A 21,456-nucleotide genomic window follows, 5' to 3' on the forward strand; every position below is an offset into this window, starting at 1 on the left:
AACCTGCAACCCAGGTACATGCCCTTGACTGGGAATCAAACCCGAAACCCTTTGGCCTGAGGAGCAATGCTCTAACCACTGAGAAAACCAGCCAGGGCTGCCTACTTGAACCAACATCATCCAAAGTGAAGCCGCAACTCCTTGACCAGGGGTATGGTCCTCAGCTGAGCAGCCATGGTCGCCTGCCATTGCCCATCTCCCCCCAACTCTGTACCTTTTCGAAGCTTTGCTCTCCTTTAGCTTTGGAGTTGTGCAAACATGGGTTTGAACTCCAGCTTTGCCAATTCTCGTCGCTGTTTTATCTTGAGCAAGTTTTTTTTCTTTTTTTCTTTTATTGATTATTAGAGAGAGAGAGATAGAAACATCAATGAGAGAGGACATCAATTGGCTACCTCCTGCATGACCCCCACTGGGGATTTGGCCCACAACCTGGGCATGTTTCCTCACCTGGAATCGAACTGGTGACCTTTTGGTGCATGGGTCGAAGCTCAACCACTGAGCCACGCTGGCCGGGCAAGTTTTTTGTCTTTTAAAAAAATCTCTAAGCCTCAGTTTCTTGTCTGTAAAACAAGGATACTACCAACTGAGAAGATTAAATAAGAATGAACATAAATCACCTTGCCCTGTGCTGAGCAACGTAGTAAACGTTCAGGAAATTGGTTCCCCTTAAGTGAAACCCTGAAGTCAGGAAGCTAGGTCCACTATTGTCTCTAAAATTGTCCCTACCTCCTGCCACCTCCAGAGACCTTTTAGGGTCTGTTTCTGCAGCATGCCACTAGAGGGCAGCGTGCAATAGCAAATCCAGCTCTGACTCAGTGGGAAGAATTGGAATGGGCTTTAGACAGGCAAAGGCAAGTTGCAGGGTTGCTTACTGAGGCATATCTTAAGGGCAGGCCTGGAAACCAGAGTTTTGGGTAGCAGGTCCCACGTCCTGCAGAAGTCCACAGGACTGCTGGGTGCAGGATGGGACGGCAGCACCAAGGCAGAAACCAGTCTGTTTCTGGCTAGGCTTCTGACCAGCAATGTGACCGTGGCCAAGTCACCAGACCTTGGTTTCCTTATGGTTGAATGCAGGGATGGAACCAGCCAATCCCAGGTCCTTTCCAACTCAGAAACGTGGCTGTTCTGTGAACTCTCAGAGGAGGAGGCATAATAAACCTGGAGAAAAAGAGAATGACCAGTGCTTGGGGGAGGCCAGGAGAGGCCAGGAAGCTGAAGGACAGGGACAGGAGTATCCTGGGGCCTCGGGTGAGTTTTCTGAGAGGCAGCATTTCTCCACCTTCTTCAAACCCTGCAGCCATCTGACACCTAGTAGTAAAGGGTTCCTGCCTCTTAGTAACTATGTGTCGTTGAAGGCCTAGGGACAATTTCTTGACTTGTAAAAAGGGGACAAGAACCATTACCTCAGTGATGCTGCAACACTAGATGAAATCACAGGCAGTTTGAAGAGGAGTCAGGACCTAGAGGCTCAGCACATATGTACCTAGCGTTTCACCCCCTCCCACTGGGTGAAGGCCAGGGGGCTCTGAGTCTGAAGGACACTGTGTTGGAGTGTTTTTATTCCTATCCATTCATTAAAACAATCCTTCAGAGACAGCAAGATGCACCACCTTCTCTTGCTCCTTCCTCCAGGGGATCCTCTATCCCTTGCAGGAGTGGGCCCTCCAAGCTGGCCCCCCAGCAGGCCACTGAAGGACACGTGTTGGGAGGCATTTGCAAAATGCTGGTGGAAAACAGGGTCAGGCATATCTGGGGGCTCAGAGCCCTGTCCCAGCTAGCCAAGGAACTCTGGCCCACCTTCCCACCCCAAAAGAAGAGCCTCCCCTCCCCTGGCCCTAGTCCCCAGCAGCCCCTTGCGCCGCAGCTGCTGTCTCTTTAAGGGCCTCCCCCTCCCTTGTTCTTTGCTCCCCCCCATCTCTGTCGCAGCGGCTGCTGTGGCTCAGAGCTGCATGGGGAGACGCCACTGCAGGTCTGGTTTCTTGGTGTCTGGTCGGTGCCATCATTTACCCACCCCTCCCCCGCCCTACCCTAGCTGGTGACTTACCCTCCTCCTCCCTCTCCCCCTTCTCATCGAGGGGGCAGGGGCTGGGCAAGAACTATTATGCCCCATGCAGCGTCAGTGCGGGGCAGCGGGGACTGTGGCGGCAGCGAGAGGCGGGAGAGCAGAGCTGACCGCTGACCACTTGCCCGGTGGCTGCTCCGTCTCTCTCCCCTCCCGCCCTCTCTCCCTGCCTTTCAGGGCTGGCACCACAATCCCACCCTCACCCCCCACCCCGCCTCCTCGGGCCCTCCCAGCCACTCCACGTAAGCCCCCCTCCCACCTGCCTTGTCTCTCCCTCCCCTCCCCCATCCGCATCTTCCTCCTCCTCCAGTACCCTCTCCCTCTCTGTCCTCTTACCAAGTCCTCTCCTCCTCATCTCCCTCCCTCTTGCTGGCTTTCTCCTGCTTCCTTTTCCAGACCCTCTCTCTCCCTGGTCTCTCCCCTTTCCCCACCTAATCTCACTCCCTTTCCCCCTGCCTCTGGTCTGACTCCCCTGCCCCATCCCTTCCTGCCCTGTCCCCTTTGTGCCCCTCTCTCTTTTTCTCTCTCCTTCTCTGGCTTTGCGTCTCTTCTTCACCTCAAACTCCCCTCAGCTCAGTCTCCCTGTCCCTTCCCTGCCTGAGGCTTGAGCCACCATGCTGACCCCAATGGTGGCTGGGGGGGTGGTGTTCCCTGGACTCTTCCTCCTCTCCAAGAACACGCTCCAGCGGTTGCCCCAGCTGCGCTGGGAGGAGGCCGACGCGGTCATTGTCTCAGCCAGGTAAACCGCATCCCTTCCCCTCAGCCCCTCTCCCCTTCTCAGGCGATATGAGGATGAATGGGACCCAGTCCTTTCTTGGACCCTGGTGGGATCTGGGGGCTCCTGAAGGGATAAGTGGGCTTTACCTCCAAGCTTCCTTCCCTCCTCGCTGCCTTACTCTCTGTCCCAGGAGACCTCATCCAAACCCAGCCATCTGGTCTACTAGCATTCAGACTGCTTTTCTTTCCTTTTCCCATTCACCCTCCCACCCTCCAAAACAGGAACAGCATGTGACTAAAACATTCCTACAATATATTAGGGAACAAGGCAAGGTACAGAGAGCTGTGTATCTTTCAGGGCATGTTTTGGGGGAACAAGGGACAGAGGAGTGAAAGGTAGAACTCTGTACCATCCTGGAATGAGGGCCAGAGTTGGGGAGGGGAGCATGGTGGCAGGTAAGGATACAGTGGGAAAGTGGCCAGGGAGTGTTTGGGGTCACTGGGGGACTAGTTGATGACCTGTATGATGACTGGGCAGCTGAGTGATGCAAAAACAGGCCCAGGTCCTGTGCTGTCCCTGTCCTGCCCCTCCCCGGGAAGGGGCTGTTATCAGCCACACATTCCCAGCATTGCCTCGCCTCAGGATGACTTCCCTCGTGTCCTGGGAGGAAGACAACTCAGTGTCCACAACTTAGGGAAGGAAGCTAGCAGCCAGGAGTGGGGTAAACTGAGGGGTGGCAGCTGGGAAAATTCAGGTGCATGAGGTGGTTAGGGGTGAACTCTGGGTAATGCAGCCTTGGGAAAAGATGGGCAGAGAGTGACCTGAGAAGTAACCAAGTCCAGAGCATGGTAATTGGACAGTAAAGAGAAGAAACCAAGGGGTGTGTCTACTCCCTCTACCACTGTCCCCTCTTCCTCCCTAGGCTAGTATCCTCTGTCCAGGCCGTCATGGCCTCCACAGCTGGCTACATTGTCTCCACCTCCTGCAAGCACATCATTGATGACCAGTAAGTGCCACGAGACCCCCTTTGCCCAAGTACCCACAGCTTGTGTGTATATGTGACCCCTGAGATCTTCTAGGGGACTCCTTCAGTGGTCCCCAAGCCCTTCACTTGGGGCTGAGCAAGTTAACTGCAATAGCTGCAACTCAACACCCAGGGATAAATTTATCCATGTCCTGTCCTTAAAGGTCAGAACTAGCAGGGGAAGGAATAAGGATCAAACGGGATTCTCAAAGCAGCTCCTGGGCTTTCCAGCCTATTGTATTGCAGGTTCTGAATGTCGCTTCCTCCCCTGCCTCCTCCCACCCTACACCTGTCAGGCCCCCTTTCCAACCAGCAGCTAACTCTGGTGCCTTCTTCCTCTGCTGAGCTCACCCCTCACCTCCTAGAATCCAGGGATCCAGCCCCCAGCTCCATGCACGAGGGAGAGGAGAGAGATGACATAAACAAGGCCACTGGTGGGGTGTGTGTGTGTGTGTGTGTGTGTGTGTGTGTGTGTGTGTGTGTAGAGGTCAAAATTTGGCACTGGCAGCTACTGCAGTGCCTGGTGCTTGCCAAAAAGCCCAGACCTGAAAGGTGGGGCAGGAGGAGGAAGGAGAGGGGCCCTGTCCGTGGTGCTGACGGGCCAGTTCTAGGTGACCCATGGGCTGCACAAGATGACGCCCCACGCTTCACTTCTGGCCCTGCTACCTTTCTGTGGAGGCTGTTGAGCCCCAGGGACATTGTCTGGATAAGCCTGACCTAGAGGCACCCCCTCTTTCCCTGCAGATGAGTTCCCTCATCTGTGGATTGAGGGACATCCCTGCCTGGAAAGGCAGCTGCAAGGAGTCGAGTTGTGTATGTTAAATGCCTAGGGAAATACTGGCTCACACATAGTGGACACTTAACTCTTTCTTCAGACTCCACCCCTGTGACTTGGCTTTGTCTTGCCCTCTCCTCCTCTTATCCATCCCTGGGTCCAAAGTGAGCCCGGATCCACACACATTTCCTCCTCTCGCCCCCATACAGAGGTCACCTTCCAACTTTTCCCTCTCCTTCCCCCATCCCAGCTCTGTTATTTTCCCTCCCCCTTTTAATCCTCAGGTAGGTGAGGAGGATCGGGGTTAATCTAGGGGGCAGCAGCTGTTCCTACTTCTGAGCACTTAATAATTGCTCAGAGGGTAGGTCTGGGTTTAAACCTTTGCATTGCTGCCCAGAGACTGGTGGGTGGTCTTGAGCCCCCTAAAAGCCAGTGGCCCCACCTCCTACCATGTGTGCTACAGCCAGTTCTCCTGGCCATTCCCTGCTCTAACTTCTCTCGGGCTGTTGGACCCCTCTCCACCTTCCTGCCCTCTCTCTAAGCCGCTCCTCCTCTCTCTCCCTCCTGGTCACTCTCCAGATGGGCCTCAGCTTCTCTTTCCTGAAATTGCCCCTGCTAGTGTGGGCTGCCTGCTTCCTTCCAGGCCGCCTCCCCGGGGCTTGCATTCTGCTTCCAGCTCTGCCCACCCCCAAGCAACCCCCTCCCAGTCTACTTCCAGGTCTCACTCTCCTTCAGCAGCTCCTGACATTTGCTCTCGGCTCTTTTTCTGAGTTGTTTCCTGGCTCACTTTTCTTTTGTCCTTCCACCTAGCTGGGCCAGTTCCCTCGCTGACCTCCCACCCCCACCTCAGAGCTGTCACAACGTTATAGGATTTAAAAGAAAGGGCTCAATGTACTGACTCAAGCAGAAAAATGCAACATTGCATATTACACACTTTTCATTTTTGTTTACTCTCCAAGTACATAGAACTTTCTCTGCTCTTGGCTCCTTTTGCTCAGCGTTTTCTCCATAATGCTTGGCTGTACCTGAAAAATCAAGGGACGGGGCACATTCAGGAGGAACGAGCAGCACAGACAGCTCCAACTCCCCAATGCGGCTTGTCTCCCACAGTTGCCTCAGATCTTCCAGGGCACAGCAGGGCTGCGAGGGAGGCCTTTGGTGCCAGACCTCTCATGTTTATTCCTTGGCCAGGTCACCTGGCCTCTGTTTCCTCATCTGTAAAATGGAGGGATAACCATACCTACTTTTTATTTATTTATTTTGTTTGTTTGGTACATGCCCCTAGTGGGAACCAAACCCGGGGCTCTGGTCCGCAGGCCGATGCTCCAACCACTGAGTCAAACTGGCCAGGGCTCATACCTACTTTTTAAGAGGTTCTTCTGGGGGGAGTAAATAAGTTTGTGCATGTAAAAGATTTGGAATATTAGAATAGGGCCTGCATGTAATAACTAGTCAGTCAATGTTAGCCAGTGTGATCTCTCCTCATCACTCCCACCCGTCTGCTGTTATTTGTCTTAACCTCAACTGTCTTTCACATTTTGCCTGAGCTTGTTTGCTCGGAGAGAGAGAGGACAAGAAGTGAGTGAATGAATGAATGAATGAATGAACGAACAAATATGAAAAATGGATGGGTTTTGAAGTCAGACAGTGGCTTTGAATCTCAGCACCGCTGTTCACAGCGTTGTGACGCATGACTTACAGTGTTTCTCACCCTCTCACCTGGGCTCCATCGGGTCACTGAGTCCACTTCCAGCTCAGTGTTGTGACTAGCACTTGAGATCTGACTCACATGATGCCTCCAGCATCAACCCTGGCCCCTGACAGCTGCTCTGTCCGTGTCCTTTCCTCCTGACCACTTTTTCTCTCTCTGCCCACCCACCCCCCTGTGCCCAACAGACACTGGCTTTCCTCTGCCTACACACAGTTTGCAGTGCCCTACTTCATCTATGACATCTACGCCATGTTCCTCTGTCACTGGCACAAGCATCAGGTCAAGGGGCACGGAGGGGATGAAGGAGGGGCCCGAGCCCCAGGCAGCATCTGGGCCGTGGCGCGGGGCTACCTGCACAAGGAGTTCCTCATGGTGCTCCACCATGCCGTCATGGTGCTTGTGTGCTTCCCGCTGTCGGTGGTGAGTCAGGGTGCTGACAGCCAGGGCCTCTGTCCTGCTCATGCCAGCACTGTGAACGGCTGGGGAGCTGTGGGTCCAGGTTCCAGCAGCAGGGCAGGCCCAGGGTGGAGGGTCCCCACGAAGGATTTGCTGAGCACCAGACCCGCCCCAGACAGCAAGAGCTGTGGTGCTTTGGAGCTGCTGTTGCATGTTTCTGAGCCCCGTCTCCTCATATGTAATGTACTGAATACAATCTTACCCACAAGATCGTTGGATACAGCGAGGTTATGTTCAGACTTTCAGAATTAAGTGTCTCCAAAAGTGATGGAGGGAGAGCAGGAGAGCAGGTGCTGCCCAGGAATCCAGGACGAGGCGTTTCCTTCCCCTTCTCGCAGGTGTGGCGTCAGGGCAAGGGAGATTTCTTTCTAGGCTGCTTGCTGATGGCAGAGGTCAGCACACCCTTCGTTTGCCTTGGCAAGATCCTCATCCAGGTGAGAAGGTGCCTGAGGGTATATGAGCCTGATGGGAGGACATGGGAAGGGCGGGCACTTTTAAGGACCTTCAGGAATTCTTTAAAGGACAGGCGAAATGTCAGCTCTGGGAGCCACTAAGAGGGGAGGCGGGTTCTGAGGCCTTCAGCCCGCGGCCCAGGGGTGGGGGGGCGTGGTGAGTGGGCGGAGGGGACGCGGCCCAGGGGTGGGGGGGCGTGGTGAGTGGGCGGAGGGGACGCGGCCCAGGGGTGAGAGGGGGCGTGGTGAGTGGGCGGAGGGGACGCGGCCCAGGGGTGAGAGGGGGCGTGGTCAGTGGGCGGAGGGGACGCGGCCCAGGGGTGAGAGGGGGCGTGGTCAGTGGGCGGAGGCCCGACCCCGCCGCCCCTAACCTGCTTTCTGCCGCGCCTCTGCCGCGCCCCCACCGCAGTACAAGCAGCAGCACACGCTGCTGCACAAGGTGAACGGGGCCCTGATGCTGCTCAGCTTCCTCTGCTGCCGGGTGCTGCTCTTCCCCTACCTGTACTGGGCCTACGGGCGGCACGCGGGCCTGCCGCTGCTCGCCGTGCCCCTCGCCATCCCGGCCCACGTCAACCTGGGCGCCGCGCTGCTGCTCGCCCCACAGCTCTACTGGTTCTTCCTCATCTGCCGCGGGGCCTGCCGCCTCTTCTGGCCCCGGAGCTCCCCGCCGCCCTCTCCCTCTCAGACTCAGGACTGAGGGTGGGGCCAGGTGACCCTCCCCCTCTCTTCCCCAGCCCCACCCTCTCCCCGCGGGGACAGGGCTCTGGGGCTGCTGGATGGGGGTGGGGAGCCAGGGGCCTGACGGCCCCGGGATTGACAAGTGGACTCCGAAGGGGTGGGCACAGATCCCTTCAGGGGCTGAGGGGCAGGGACCAGGTGACGTGCAAGGCAGAGAGGGAGGGCCTCTCCTCCCCAAGGTGCCTGGGCTGAGGGTAGCGAACCCCTTACTGCATAGCCCTTCTCTGATCACAACTCTGGGGCCCTGAAGAGCGGAGGGCAGAGGAAGGCGCACCACTTCGAATCCACTTAAGGCCTGGGGGCTGGGGAGACTGCTGCAGACTCAAGAGGACCAGGAGTCGAGGAACGTGGGAAAGGCCCTGCTGCCAAGGCCATCCCGTACCCCCCGCTGCAACTCCTCTCAGCACCCTGACATCTGGGAGGTGGGGCCACCCTCACCAACCCCCATAGGTCTTGCTCAGGGCTGGTTGCCTCCTTAGCGCCTCTCCAGGGGAGGCCAGCCTGAGGAATCTTATTTATTCACCCAAATTCAAACTAGTTTGTTGGGGTGGGGGAGGGAGGTGGCTGCTATCTCCCAGCCTTCCCTGCGCTGAGCAATCCCGGGGGCAGGTGAGGGGCACTGGTTCCTTCCCTCGCAGGCTGCACATCTTGCCCTCAGGCCCTGGCATGCCCTGGTGCTACAGACCTCTCAAGGCTTCCTCCAGTCGGGGGTCGGGGGGCCCTGGGAGGTGCTTTACAGACCGCTAATAAAGACGATCTGCGTGAACGCCATCATGGCCCTCAGCCCAGTTTGTTGAGATTCAGGGTGGGGTCAGGAGCTGGGGATAGACAACAAGAATGATCACTGGACAGGGCAGGACCCCCTGGCTGGTCACTGAGCAGACAGGGGAGAAAAAAAATCGAGGATTTTTATTCATCAGCAGGGGAGGAGGGTGGGTCTGAGCACTCAGGGTGGCATCCAGGGTCCTTGTCTGGCTCTTCAGGCCCCTTTCCGGCAGTTCCTATGGGGCAGGGCAGTCAGAGGTGGGAGGCCATCTCAGTCCTTCAGCCTCTCCCAGGGAGGGCTGAAGTGGGTGGGGGTGGGGCTGGGGTGGGGGCGGGGTGGCAGGCCTTACATGTGTGTGCAGAACTGAAAAAGGAAGAAGATGAAGGCCACTGCCAGAATGCCCACCAGGATGTGATGGAAGGACCTGGATTTGGAATCTGCTAGACAAGGAAGGGGGAGATGGGGAGCCTGGACACATCTCCAAGGTCGGCTCTCCTCCAGGCTTGAACAAGGAGGGGGCCCCTTCTCAAGCTGCTGCATACCTGAGTTAACAAAGGTGATAGGTTTCTCACCAATAAACTGGGCCACAGCCAGGAGCCTGGCTTGGTCTGAATCTGGGTAATCAAAGAAGTCAGGTCTGTCTATGAAGACTGGAGAATCTGCTCCCAGGGCCAAGGTCTTGGCACTTTCTGGGCTGGGTGCTGGGGACCCAGAGCAAAGTCTGTGACAAGAGCCAAGCAGACCCCTCTCCCCCTCCCCAAGAGGCAGAGGCAGACCCAGGGCCTGCCAGGCCACAGTCTTAGTGTGGCTATGGAGGGACTTAATTTTATTCCAAGAACTTCTCAAAGATCATCTGAACTCTCCACAGGAAGGCCCATGCTGGGCAGGGTGGACGGGAAGGAAGTGTGGAGAACAAAGAGAAAGGTCAAAGCTTGCCCTCCCGGCCCCTGAGGGGACGTTGATCCCCCCCCCCCCCAAGCTTTCCTCCTTCCTACTTCTCCCAGGATCACTTCCCACCTGTTTCTATGGCCCCCAGCCCAACCAGCCACACCCACGCCCATGCCCACTGCCACAGATTCATAATCCCTCCACTCCTGTGACAGGGTGGGGGCTCTATGATGTCACAGCCTGAAGGTTATAATCACACACTCTGGGGTGAGGGGAGGGAGAGAGTGCTGAGGCTTGGAACCTTTCCCCCAACCACCCAAGTTTTTACATAAATTGACTCATCTAAGTATCCCAACACTATGAAGTAGGTACTACTGCCCTCACTACACAAAAAAGGGAACCAAGGCACATGTGGGCAAAGTAATATGGGCAATATACACTCCCCAGGGTGTGTATTTTCCTTTCTGAGGCCTCCCCTAGTCTTATGTCCCTAAATTTAGGAGCACCGGTATCTCTCCCACTCCAAAACCTGGTCTCTAAGGGCTCAGCCAAGGATAACCCTGGGGTTAAGAACCAGGAAAAATAATAGGCTTTCCCCACTAGGTGGCAGCAGTGTCCATGCCTGCCTGCCTGCCTGCTCTCCCTGTTCTCCCTCTTCTAGGAAGACACAGCTCCCCAACTCCAGGCCCTTCACTGCCCTCTTCCCACAGGTTGCATCAGATGCTCCAGGAGGAGGTATTGCCAGGGGAATGGCAAGCATAGGTGTTGTCAGAGGAAGCCCCCTGGTCCATCTCTCGAGGCAGGTCTCTGGGTCATGCACAGTTTTTGTTTTTATCCTCACCCGAGGACATTTTTCCATTTTTTGTTCACTGGGAGAGAGAGGAAGAGAGAGAGAAACATCGATGTGAAAGGGACACATTGAGTGGCTGCCACCTGCATGACCAACTAGGGCCCGGGGACAAACTGCAACCGAGGTACTCGCCCTTAGCGGGAACCGAACCCTGGTCTCTCTGGACCGCAGGCCAACGCTCTAACCGCTCAGCCAAACCGGCCAGGGCCATGCACAGAGCTTTTGCAGGCTCCTCTGTCTGGTGGTTTCCCCCAGGGCCATCCCATTTCCCCTTTCTGGTGCCCAATTTATTATTTCTCAACAGCCACTTCCACTTTTATTCTTGCAGGCCCCTGTCTGCTTCAAAGAGTTAGTTCCCCTGGCAAGTAGGACTGTCTGTCACAGATGTGACCTACCCTACCCAAGTCCAAGGACACTTCAGGGTCTCCTTGGTTTTATCACACAGACGCCTGTTCATGTGTGAGGTCCACTCCTCCTCCACGGGATCCCCACCCCTCATCTTTCCACCCTCGTGGACTGTCTGCTTCCTAAAGAAGAAAAAAGCCCAGAGAGAAAAAGGGGAAACAGGAGGGAAACTAACACCTTGGGGGGCGCTCCTGTGGGACTGGCTCGTGTGGGCCTCTCCTCCCTACACTTACCTCTCCACAGAAAGAGAAAGTAAGTCACAGGCATGTAAGGGGCAGCAGGGGCGCACCCCTGTGCCTGGCTCTAGCTGGGAGGAAAGGGGATCAGGGCCTTAGCCTTTGAAGTGGATTTTGCAATTTCCTCAATTGCCTCGAAAGAAAAAGGCCCTTTTGACTCAAGCAGTGAATCATCCATTCATTTACTCATCCAACTATTAAATAAATGTATTGAGCTCCTCTGTGCTGGGCTCTATTTGTGGCTTAGATAGAAATCGCGAGGCCCTGCTCTGTGCCCTCAGGGCCCACAGGGGAGAGACTCATGGGTGCACTTCGTTAGAGTCCAGACAGACAATCCCTAAGGGGCGGCTACACTTGCTGTCTCTACTCCTTCACGGTGAATGTATTTTTCAACCCCTTCAGACCTGTCTTTGTCCCCCACCAGTCCAGCAATGGCTTCACAACTTGCCAAATCTAATGGTTACTTCCCTGTTCATTCTGTCTGTCTCTCAGCATCTGGAACCTGCCTCCAGGCTCCGGAGACATGCTCACTGATGTTTGGGACTCCTCGTTCTCTAACCAGCTCAGTCTGGGACCTTTTCTATCTATACTCTCTCCCTAGGTGATCTCATCCAGTCTCATGGCTTTAAATACTATCTGTATGCTGATGACTCACAAATGTATATTTCCAGCCCAGCCCTCTCCTCAGCTCCAGATTCCTCTATCCAATTTCCTGCTTCATGCCTCTGTATGTCCAAAAACATCTCCGACTCAACAGATCTAAATGGAGCTCTTGCTTCTCCTACCCCAAACCTGCCCTCCTTCCCACTGCAGCAAATGGTCTCGTGGTTCCTAGATTCGCTGCTCAACACAAAAGCCCAGGAGTCATCTAAGATCCTTCCTTGTCTTGCTTCTGACAAACCCATTATCAAGACCCGTTGGCTCAATTTCCAGCATAAATCTCAAATCTATCCACTTCCTTCCCTTCCGGTTCTGCCTCCTTCATTGAAGCCAACCCCACATCTCACCCAGCTTATTGCAACAGCCCGCGGACTAGTTGGTCTCCCTCTCTTGCTCTCCCCCGGTGAGAACAAACCAGGAAATGCACATCCACTACTAAGACACTCCAGTGGCTCCTGTGTGAATTCTGAACTTACCCTGACCTGCAAGATTTGCCCAGCCCTGTCCAACTACCCTCTTCGACTCTCTCCAGGCTCTCCCTTCCTCGGCACACTCTAGCCTAGGCACGCACCTCTGCCTAGGACACTCTTGCTCCACACTTGACCTGGCTGAGGCAACACTTCCCCCGGGAAGTGCACCTGAGATCCCACACCTTGTAACTGTCTCCAGTCACTGCATCAATCTCGAGGCACGGGACTTGTCTGTCTACTATCTATCTCCCGACAAGGCTGTGAAGCCAGAGATCATTGATCTTGGTCATAGTCATAGCACCACAATATATAGCAGGTATTTGGTAAATATTTATTGACACAACAGATAGATGAAAAACCTTTCTACCTCTTGACAAATCGGGGCTCAGCACTGTCTATTCTCCCCTTCAACAAGGCTCTTTGTGGGGTGCTGCTGAGCCTGAGCTAAGCCCTTTAAGAAGACCAAAGTGGAGGAAGCAGGAGTCTAAGGCTCTTGCCCATCTAAGCCCTCCCCTTACTGCAGGCCTAGATCTGACTCTGGCCAGACCACCAGCTCTGGTCCTGGATGGTGGCATCTCCCATAGCCCTGTCTCCTTTCTTTCTTTTTTTATCCTCACCCGAGGACATTTTTTGACATTTTGTTCAGATAGAGTAGGAGGGAGAGAGAGAGAGAGAAACATTGATGAGTAAGGGACACATCGAGTGACTGCCACCCGCACGATCCAACCAGGGCCAGGGACAAACTGCAACCGAGGTCCATGCCCTTAGCGGGAACCGAACCCGGGTCTCTCCAGACCGCAGGCCGACGCTCCAACCGCTGAGCCAAACCGGCCAGGGCCTGTCTCCTTTCTTATCCTCAAGGAAACCTAATGGTTGCCTTTGCTTTTTTTTTTTTCTCTTCTTCATTGGTTTTAGAAAGAGAGAAAGGGAGAGGGAGCAAGAGAAACATTGATGAGAGAACATCGACTGGCCGCCTCCTGCATGCCCCCCACTGGGGATCAGGCCCACAACCTGGGCATGTGCCCTGACTGGGAATCGAACCTGCAATCTCTTGGTGCATGGGTTGATGCTCAACCACTGAGCCACATTGGCTGGGCTGCCTTTGCTTTTAAAGAAATTACATTCTTTTGCCCGGCTGGTGTGGTTCAGTGGTTGAGTGTGGACCCATGCACCAAGAGGTCGCTGGTTCGATTCCCAGTCAGGGCACATGCCCAGGTTGTGGGTCCCATTCCCAGTGGGGGGCATGTGGGAGGTGGCCACTAGATGTTCTCTCTCATCAATGTTTCTCTCCCTTTCTCTTACTCTCTCTAACATCAATAAAGAAAAAAATTTTAATTACATTCTTTTAATGCTTTTGAATAGGTAACATATGCACATGGTACAAAATTCAAAAGGTATGAAAGTATACGTTGAAAAAGAACTCTTTCCTATTCCTGCCTTACCCTGTCCCGCAGCTACCTCCTCAGAGGTCACCATAGTTACCACTTTCTTGTGCAGTCTTCCAAAAATAATTTATGCGCAAATAAACAAACAGATATAAACTCCCCCCCTCAAATGGAAGCATTCCATACATGCTACTCTGTATCTTACTGTATTCAGTTAACATAATATTGTGAAGATGACTCTGTACAAGTACATAAAAGACCTCATTCTTGCCCTGGCCGGTTTGGTTCAGTGGTTGGAGCGTTGGCCTGCAGACCAGAGAGTCCCGAGTTTGGTTCCCACTAGGGACACGTACAAAAAGAAAAAGAAAAAAAGACCTCTTTCTTTGCCATGGCTGCAAATGATTTCGTTGTATGAAATTGTGTCCTGACTGAACTGGTCCCCTACTTGTGGACATTTAGGTTGTTCCCAATATTTTGCCATTACAAATAACATTGAATTTCTATTATTTTGCTCTTGGGCCAGCATACATATAGGACAATATCAAGAAGTGGCATTTCTGGGTCAAATAGTCTATGTATTTGTCATATGGGTATCCATCATCAGACTGCCTTCCGTACACGTGCTGTCCATTTACCCACAGCCTCATTAACATTGTGTGTTAACAGATGCTTTGAATTTTACCATTTGATCGATGATAAGTGCTATCTCAGTGTGGTCCGACTTTGCATTTGTCTCTGTTTAAAAATTGTGCATTACAAACTATACATCGCAATAGATCTTAGCCGTCTTCAAGCAGACAGTTCACGCTGCAGCCACATTTCCCTTTGAAATCGTAACACTTAGTGATGTCAATGTAGTGCCAGGCCCAACTTGAGGCAGCCTCTGCTCCTGGTGGGGGTGGAGGAGAGACAGAAATGTAAGCACGAGTGACAAACCATTGTCACCAGAGCTGAGCCTGAGACAGCACTAGAAGCTGGGGGCAGAAGGGCAATGTTTCAGGAAGGCTCCTAAGAAGAGGTGACTCAGAATGACCCCTGGAGGAAGGGGAAGGCCCTCCGGGCAAAGGGGCTTAGGGGAGCAAAGGCCCAGTGGCCTGAGAGGTGCAGGTGTGTTATAGAAACTGCAAGTAACATTTCTGCGAGCCAGTGCGAGGAGCCGAGTGATGAGATCAGAGAAGTCAGGGTCTTGGACTGAAGGGCCTTGGAAGCCACTGTGAGGACTCTGTCTTTGGGGGATGGATGAGAAAAGCAACTGCTGAGGAAAGACTGCAGTGCCCAGGGCACTCAGAGAAGCCCAGCGCCCCTCTTCCCCTGAGGGACAGAACTGGAGTGGGCAGAGGGTGTATTTCCAAAGGGGATGCCTTCTCTGAGAAGGGGACACACGCTCTTGGGGGTAGAATGGGTCACAAGGGAAGACACCCGAATAGCCAAAGGGAGGAGGCATGCGAGATTCCCCAGCTGGGCTCCAGGACCCCGAGATCCCGGGCCAGGCGGATCAGACCTCCCTGGAGATAGATCCTGGGTCACTGCAGATCTCCAAGCAGGTGCCTTGGGCCCCACCCCTAGGGATACGGGAGTAGAGGGCCAGACGCCCTCCACCCTCCTCGGTACCTCTCCGCGGGGAAGGGGGTGAGGATGCCTGGGGGTGGGAGGGAGCCGTGGAGAAGGAGCGAGGCGGCGTCGCCATGGCAACTAGGCCGGTGGACGGGTCCTGGAGACTCTGGAGGGAAGGAAGGAGACAGCCAGGGAGTGGGCACCGTGGGCTCCGCGTGGGCCCGGGGCAGGAGCCAGGTCTCCGGGGGAGGGAAGAGTTGGGGAACACTAGGCAATTCTCACTGTTGGTTCCTGGTGACGCAGGGGCTCGTGCGTTTGCGTGTGAGTGTATGCGAAGTTTTCCGGGGTGAGTGTGTCAGTGCGTGTCTGGGTTTGTGCATGTGTGTGAAATTGAGCACGTGGTCACGGGCGTGTGGGCGGGAGTGCCCGTGCAAGATGCGGGTGCCAACCTGCGTGCCCATGACTGTGTGTGCACTCGTGTGCCCGGGCTGGCACGTCCTGCCCCCTACCCAACCCTGTCCTCCCCTCCCGGCCCCCGCCCCCCGCGCCCGCTGCCTCCGCGCTTCCACCTCGCTCACCCCCTCCTCCCGCACTTTCTCCGGTCCTCCCTCCCTCTCTGCGCGCACAGCCGGACTCCGCGCTCTTCTCGCCACCCTGGGAATCGCCACCGCCCAGCTTGCACCCGCCGTCCCCCCAGTGCTTGGGCACCTGTTGGAGGCACAGAGACAGGTGCAGGGGCTGGGTCGCCGGGGCGAGGGTGAGGGTGTGTGCATTAGCCTGCGTGTGCCTGGAGGGGGGAGGGGGTTAGCTCGCTCAAGACTGCAATTTCTGGCTCCTCCGGAGAGCCAATCTCAGGAGGAGGCATCTGGGGAAGGGGACCCCAGCTTGGGCTGCAGGGGTTAGGGGACCAGCAGACAGGTAGATCGTGGGAGTGAATAGACAGTGGGAAGGGAATGTCTAGAAGGGTGGGCGACACGCGACTGGACAAGCAAGCGCCTGCTGCAGAAGGATGGGCAGAGCCTGAGAGAGGCAGAGGAGACCTAGGAGGCGGCTGCGGGGAGTAGGCAGGGCCCAGGGGCAGACGGAAGCCCAGAATGAGGGGCAGGAGCTGGGGATATGACAAAGGGATGCTCTAGAGGTAAGTGGACAAGGCTGAGTTGGAGCCAGGACCTATCTGGGGGGGAGTGGGTTGGCAGCCCAGCCCCTATGGAGCAAGGCTGGGGGTTTGGAGAACCCAGGCCTGCTGCTTGCCCATCAGCTGACACAGGCTGACCTCTCCCTCCACACCTAGAAAGGGAGGTCAGACTGAGGTGGTTGCTGCCTGGCCCTCAGCCAGCAGACCGTAGGTGTAAGGAGTCGGCTCACACACTGGAACCTCCCTCCCCACAGACAGGCCTGCTGCATGAGGGGCCGCAGGGGTGATCGCATGACCATCAACATCCAGGAGCACATGGCCATCAACGTGTGCCCAGGGCCCATCCGGCCCATCCGCCAAATCTCCGACTACTTCCCCCGCAGGGGACCAGGACCTGAAGGGGGTGGTGGTGGGGGCCTTGGGGAGGCCCCTGCTCGGCTGGCCCCCTTGGCCCTGGCCCCCCCTGCAGCCCTCCTTGGGGCCACCACCCCCGAGGATGGAGCTGAGGTCGACAGCTATGATTCGGATGATGCCAGTGAGTCTGGGGGCTTGAAGAGCCCAGGGAGCTAATGGGGGCCTCTGGGCTGTGGGAAGGGAATGGGGCTCTGCTGGTGGGTGTGTGGGAAGGCAACAGGCACTGCCACTACAGCTGCAGTCAGTGTGGAGACTGCAGCTTCAGCAAGGCTCAATATTCAATATTTCTGCTGAGACAACCACCCACATAGCCCCAGTTGTGGCCCAACCAGGAACCCAGACACACACACAGGCTGACAGATACGTGCACACCTTCACAGCCAGCACACACGGCCGGCCTGCCCACCAGTCTCTCACACATCTGTCTTTACACACTGACTCTACTTCTTCTCTCTTCTCCAGCCGCCCTGGGCACACTGGAGTTTGACCTTCTCTACGACCAGGCCTCCTGCACTTTGCACTGTAGTATCCTCAGGGCCAAGGTGGGCACTCCCAAGCCCCAGCCCCGTTTGTCTCCCACCTGGGTGGGGTGGGTTTCCATCCTTCCTTCCCTTCTCCACGCTAGACCCCTGCTCCCCTCCCCACCCCCCCACCCCCAGTACCCTTCTTCTTGGCTCTCCACACCCCAAGGGTCCACTCTGCGAGGGAAAGCTGGAAGCTCACAGCCTCTTTCTTCCTCTCCTCTCCAGGGCCTCAAGCCCATGGACTTCAATGGCCTGGCTGACCCCTACGTTAAGGTGCATCTGCTTCCTGGAGCCTGCAAGGTAATAGCTTCCTCCCTCCCCAAGTCTGACCCAGCTGTGGGTCTAGCCCAAATTTTCCCTTGCTTTCAGCCTCTCTGAGTCTAGGGAACATGTACTGAGAACTCTTCATCCCCACGTCTCAGGCCAATAAGCTAAAAACTAAGACTCAGAGAAACACTCTGAATCCTGTGTGGAATGAGGACCTGACGTACAGTGGAATCACGGATGATGACATCAGCCACAAGGTGCTCAGGTGAGGGCCCACCCTCCCTGCTACCAAGGATTCCAGCTCAGCACCTCCTCTTGGACAGCTATCATTGGAACCTCCTTTGGTTGATCTACTTCCCATTAAGTCCCTCTCAAATGCTCAAGTACATTCGGAGGCTCCCCCTCCCCTTTGGCAGTGGGCATGTTTCCCTGGCATTCCTACCTCCAGAATAACTCCTACTGCTCCTCCAACAGAGGACCGTCCTGTCCTGACTGCTCAGGTTCATTACTCCTAACCTTTGCCTGCTGTCCCTACCTGGAAAGTGCTCTCTGCTTCCTGCTTCTTCCTGCCACCCTAAAGTCCACTCGTGGTCTGAAGCTCTTCCTCCTCCTGAAGGCTTTCCCTGGCCATTGGCGCCCTTTCCGGGGTTCCTGACTTAGTCAGGTTATGCAGTGAAGGTCTGTCCATTCTGTTGCCTGTGTCCCCCTAACATCTCCAAGGAGTGAAGCTTTAGGGACAGGAAACTTGCACGGTCATCCCAGGAGGTGGAGCTGGAGCTGTGGGGAGAGTAGTCCACCGCAGGGAATCAAAGGCAGCAAAACCTAGGCTCCTGGGAGAACTTTGCTTTTTCTTGGGTAATAGGGAGTCATGGAAGAGCTGGCATCAGGGCAGGGACATGGTCAGGGCTGTTTTAGAGAGATTGCTTTGGTTGTGTGTGAGGTGGACTGGTCGGGAGGACAGAGGCAGAAACCAGAAAGGCCGGCCCCATATTTCAGATGCTAAAGAATTAGGACTAAATCACTTTCTGAGTGCTTGGTAGTACCCACCCTGGATAAGCATTTTTACATTTCTTCATTTCACCTGATGTTTTTTTGTTTTTTGTTTTTTGTTTTTGGTACATGCCCCTAGTGGGAACCGAACCTGGGACTCTCTGGTCCACAGGCCGACACTAACCACTGAGCCAAACCGGCCAGGGCCATCACCTGATCTTTATAATAGTTTTAGAAGGTGGGTAATCATTATTTCCATTTTATGGATGGAAATTGAGGCTTCAGGAGGTTGACTTGCCCAAGGTCACATGGTTGCTAGTAAGTGGTTGAGGTGGGAATTGAACACTCCTACATGACACAGCTACTCAAGAGTGTCACAGCAGAAGGCAGTGTAGGGGGCTGCAGAAGGGGACTATAGAAGTAAAAGCATTCATTTCTTTCTCTTTTTTTCCTTTATTGATTTTTAGAGAGAGAGGAATGGAGGAGAGAGAGACAGAAACATCGATGAGAGAGAACATTGATTGGCTACCTCCTGCATGCGCTCCCCCCACGCCCCTGGGGGATCGGGCCCACAACCTGGGCATGTGCCCCGACCGGGAATCGAACCGGTGACGTCTTGGTGCATGGGTTGATACTCAACCACTGAGCCACACCAGCTGGGCTAAAATCAATCATTTCTTTTTTTTTTTTTTTTTTTTAATCCTCATCCGAGGACATTTTTCCATTTTTTGTACAGACAGAGTGGGAGGGAGAGAGAGGAAGAGAGAGAGAGGGAAACATCGATGTGAAAGGGACACATCGAGTGGCTGCCACCCGCACGACCAACCAGGGCCGGGGACAAACTGCAACCGAGGTACATGCCCTTAGCGGGAACTGAACCCGGGTCTCTCCGGACCGCAGGCCGACGCTCTAACCGCTGAGCCAAACCGGCCAGGGCTAAAATCAATCATTTCTTATCTCTGGCCTCGGGAGCCTCTCCCAGGCTGGCTCCCTGCTCCATGCAGAAAGGACAGGAGCTCCAGGGGTGATGTGAGAGCCTTGTCCAACTGCCCAGGACCCCTCAAGGCCCTTCTTGCTCACACTCTGAATCAGTGACCTGCACTCACCAGTGCACACCCTGTGCACATTCAGTAGGATCCTGTCCACAGGCCCTGGAGGTGGGGAGAGGGAGGGTCCCCAAGATTTGTGAAGGTTTCCTGAAGTAGCTGAGAAGATCCTGATGGACGAGACAGCCTGGGCAATGTAAAGGGAGGGGCAGAGCAACAGGGCAAATCAAAGTGTCCTTCTCAGGTTCCAGGCCTGGTGCTCACCACACAGCCTGCTTTACAGGGGAGGTGTCGAGTATTTAAGGCAGGTTCTATCAGAGGCACTTTCTTACTGGAGTGGGGCTCAGGTACCCCAGGGGCCACGACCTTGATGTTTCCCTGCCAGGATCTCCGTATGTGATGAAGACAAACTGAGCCACAATGAGTTCATCGGGGAGATCCGTGTGCCCCTCCGCCGCCTCAAGCCTTCACAGAAGAAGCATTTTAATATCTGCCTCGAGCGCCAGGTCCCGGTCTGTGTGGGGCTGCAGGGCGCTAAGGGGAGGGGACCCTGGGAAGGCCAGGTTCCCAGAACCTTCTCTTTGCCCTCTCAGCTGGCTTCGCCCTCTTCCATGTCAGCAGCGCTCAGGGGCATATCCTGTTACCTGAAGGAGGTAAGGCACCTCACTGAGACCAGTCTGGGTGGGAGGTGGTAAAGATGGAGGCTGACCTCTGTGTCTACCCCAAAGCTGGAGCAGGTGGAACAGGGGCCTGGGCTGCTGGAAGAACGAGGGCGCATCCTGCTGAGCCTCAGCTATAGCTCACCGCGCCAGGGGCTGCTGGTGGGCATCATACGCTGTGCCCACCTGGCTGCCATGGACGTCAATGGCTACTCCGACCCCTATGTCAAGACGTGAGCCCTCCTCCCCCTGCCGAGGCCCATTCTCTCCCCCCCCCAAGGAGCCCGATCCCTGCCCTGTCCTCCTCTGGGATGTGGCCTATCTCTCTGACCACCCTACTCCTCTGCCCCCTGCCCCACCTCCTTGGCAGGTACCTGCGGCCAGATGTGGATAAGAAATCCAAGCATAAAACAGGTGTGAAAAAGAAGACTCTCAACCCAGAATTTAATGAGGTAAATGCGGCAGGGACCAGAAATGATGGGGGGGAGGGGTGCCAGGGGGTAGGGCAAAGCCTCATGGAAGGTGTGGCTTGTCCTGTCCCAGGAGTTTTTCTATGAGATGGAGCTCTCAGCTCTGGCCACCAAGACTCTGGAAGTCACAGTCTGGGACTATGACATTGGCAAATCCAACGACTTCATTGGTGAGGGAGGAGCCCGCTGGGTGGTACTGATGGAGGGCAGACGGGCAGTGAGAGGGCCCTGATTTTGCCTCTACTGCTTCCCAGGCGGCGTGTCCCTGGGGCCAGGTGCCCGGGGTGAGGCTCGGAAGCACTGGAGTGACTGTCTGCAGCAGCCAGACACGGCCCTGGAGCGCTGGCACACCCTGACCAGCGAGCTGCCCCCTGCAGCCGGGGCGCTGCCCTCCGCCTGAGGGGCTGGCAGCTGCCCAGCACAGGTCCCTAGGGACCGGGTCCAGTACCCAACCTTCGCACGAGTGTGTTGCACGTTTACACGGGGTGGATGCCCCGCCCCGCCCTGCACTACCTGTCTTATTTTGTGAGAGAGTCTGTGACTGTGGGTCTGTCTTCTTGTGAGGGACTGTGGAGATCTATATTCACATATGCAAACTTCCTCCTGCCTGACTCGCTACTACATGCAAATATGCAAACCACCCATCCTGTGCACACCTGCAGGGGGCGTCAGCCAGGGCCCCCTGGCCCAAGGCCCAGCTGCTGCTCCTCTCTTGCCTCTCCAGGCTGCCCCGTCCCCTCCACCCACAGGGAGGAGGTCGGATTAGGGGGGGTTCGAAAGAGGAGAAAGTTTCCAAAAGAA

The 21,456-nt window shown here is 55.4% G+C and overlaps 3 protein-coding genes across 4 annotated transcripts; 2 read left to right on the forward strand and 1 right to left on the reverse strand.

The window, feature by feature from the left end:
* The first annotated feature begins 2,562 nt into the window (after nucleotides 1–2,562).
* TLCD3B (TLC domain containing 3B) lies at nucleotides 2,563–8,694 on the forward strand. Its single transcript, XM_036280050.1, has 5 exons — nucleotides 2,563–2,801; nucleotides 3,703–3,786; nucleotides 6,476–6,710; nucleotides 7,085–7,180; nucleotides 7,608–8,694. Exons 1-5 carry the CDS (start codon nucleotides 2,677–2,679, stop codon nucleotides 7,893–7,895), a joined length of 828 nt encoding a protein of 275 aa, XP_036135943.1. The 5' UTR covers nucleotides 2,563–2,676; the 3' UTR covers nucleotides 7,896–8,694.
* Nucleotides 8,695–8,915: 221 nt separating this feature from the next.
* CUNH16orf92 (chromosome unknown C16orf92 homolog) lies at nucleotides 8,916–9,783 on the reverse strand. The gene is made up of 4 exons (XM_036280075.1): nucleotides 9,720–9,783; nucleotides 9,245–9,403; nucleotides 9,052–9,139; nucleotides 8,916–8,937 (listed from the first exon to the last, which is right to left on the reverse strand). Exons 1-4 carry the CDS (start codon nucleotides 9,781–9,783, stop codon nucleotides 8,916–8,918), a joined length of 333 nt encoding a protein of 110 aa, XP_036135968.1.
* A 6,004-nt stretch (nucleotides 9,784–15,787) lies between these two features.
* On the forward strand, nucleotides 15,788–21,448 carry DOC2A (double C2 domain alpha). Of its 2 annotated transcripts, XM_036279998.1 has the most exons (11): nucleotides 15,788–15,879; nucleotides 16,544–16,820; nucleotides 17,162–17,241; nucleotides 17,449–17,523; nucleotides 17,646–17,755; nucleotides 19,912–20,038; nucleotides 20,120–20,179; nucleotides 20,255–20,418; nucleotides 20,556–20,637; nucleotides 20,729–20,825; nucleotides 20,910–21,448. In XM_036279998.1, the coding sequence occupies exons 2-11, from the start codon at nucleotides 16,553–16,555 to the stop codon at nucleotides 21,053–21,055; spliced, it is 1,209 nt and encodes a 402-aa protein (XP_036135891.1). In that variant the 5' UTR covers nucleotides 15,788–15,879; nucleotides 16,544–16,552; the 3' UTR covers nucleotides 21,056–21,448. The 2 variants fall into 2 exon arrangements, with proteins under 2 accessions (XP_036135891.1, XP_036135890.1); XM_036279997.1 differs by lacking the exon at nucleotides 15,788–15,879 and having other exon boundaries at nucleotides 16,553–16,820; nucleotides 19,912–20,179; nucleotides 20,910–21,068.
* Nucleotides 21,449–21,456: the final 8 nt, after the last annotated feature.

Source organism: Molossus molossus, unplaced genomic scaffold, assembly GCF_014108415.1.
Source record: "Molossus molossus isolate mMolMol1 unplaced genomic scaffold, mMolMol1.p scaffold_m16_p_3, whole genome shotgun sequence".
In the NCBI taxonomy this organism is placed as follows: Eukaryota; Metazoa; Chordata; class Mammalia; order Chiroptera; family Molossidae; genus Molossus; species Molossus molossus.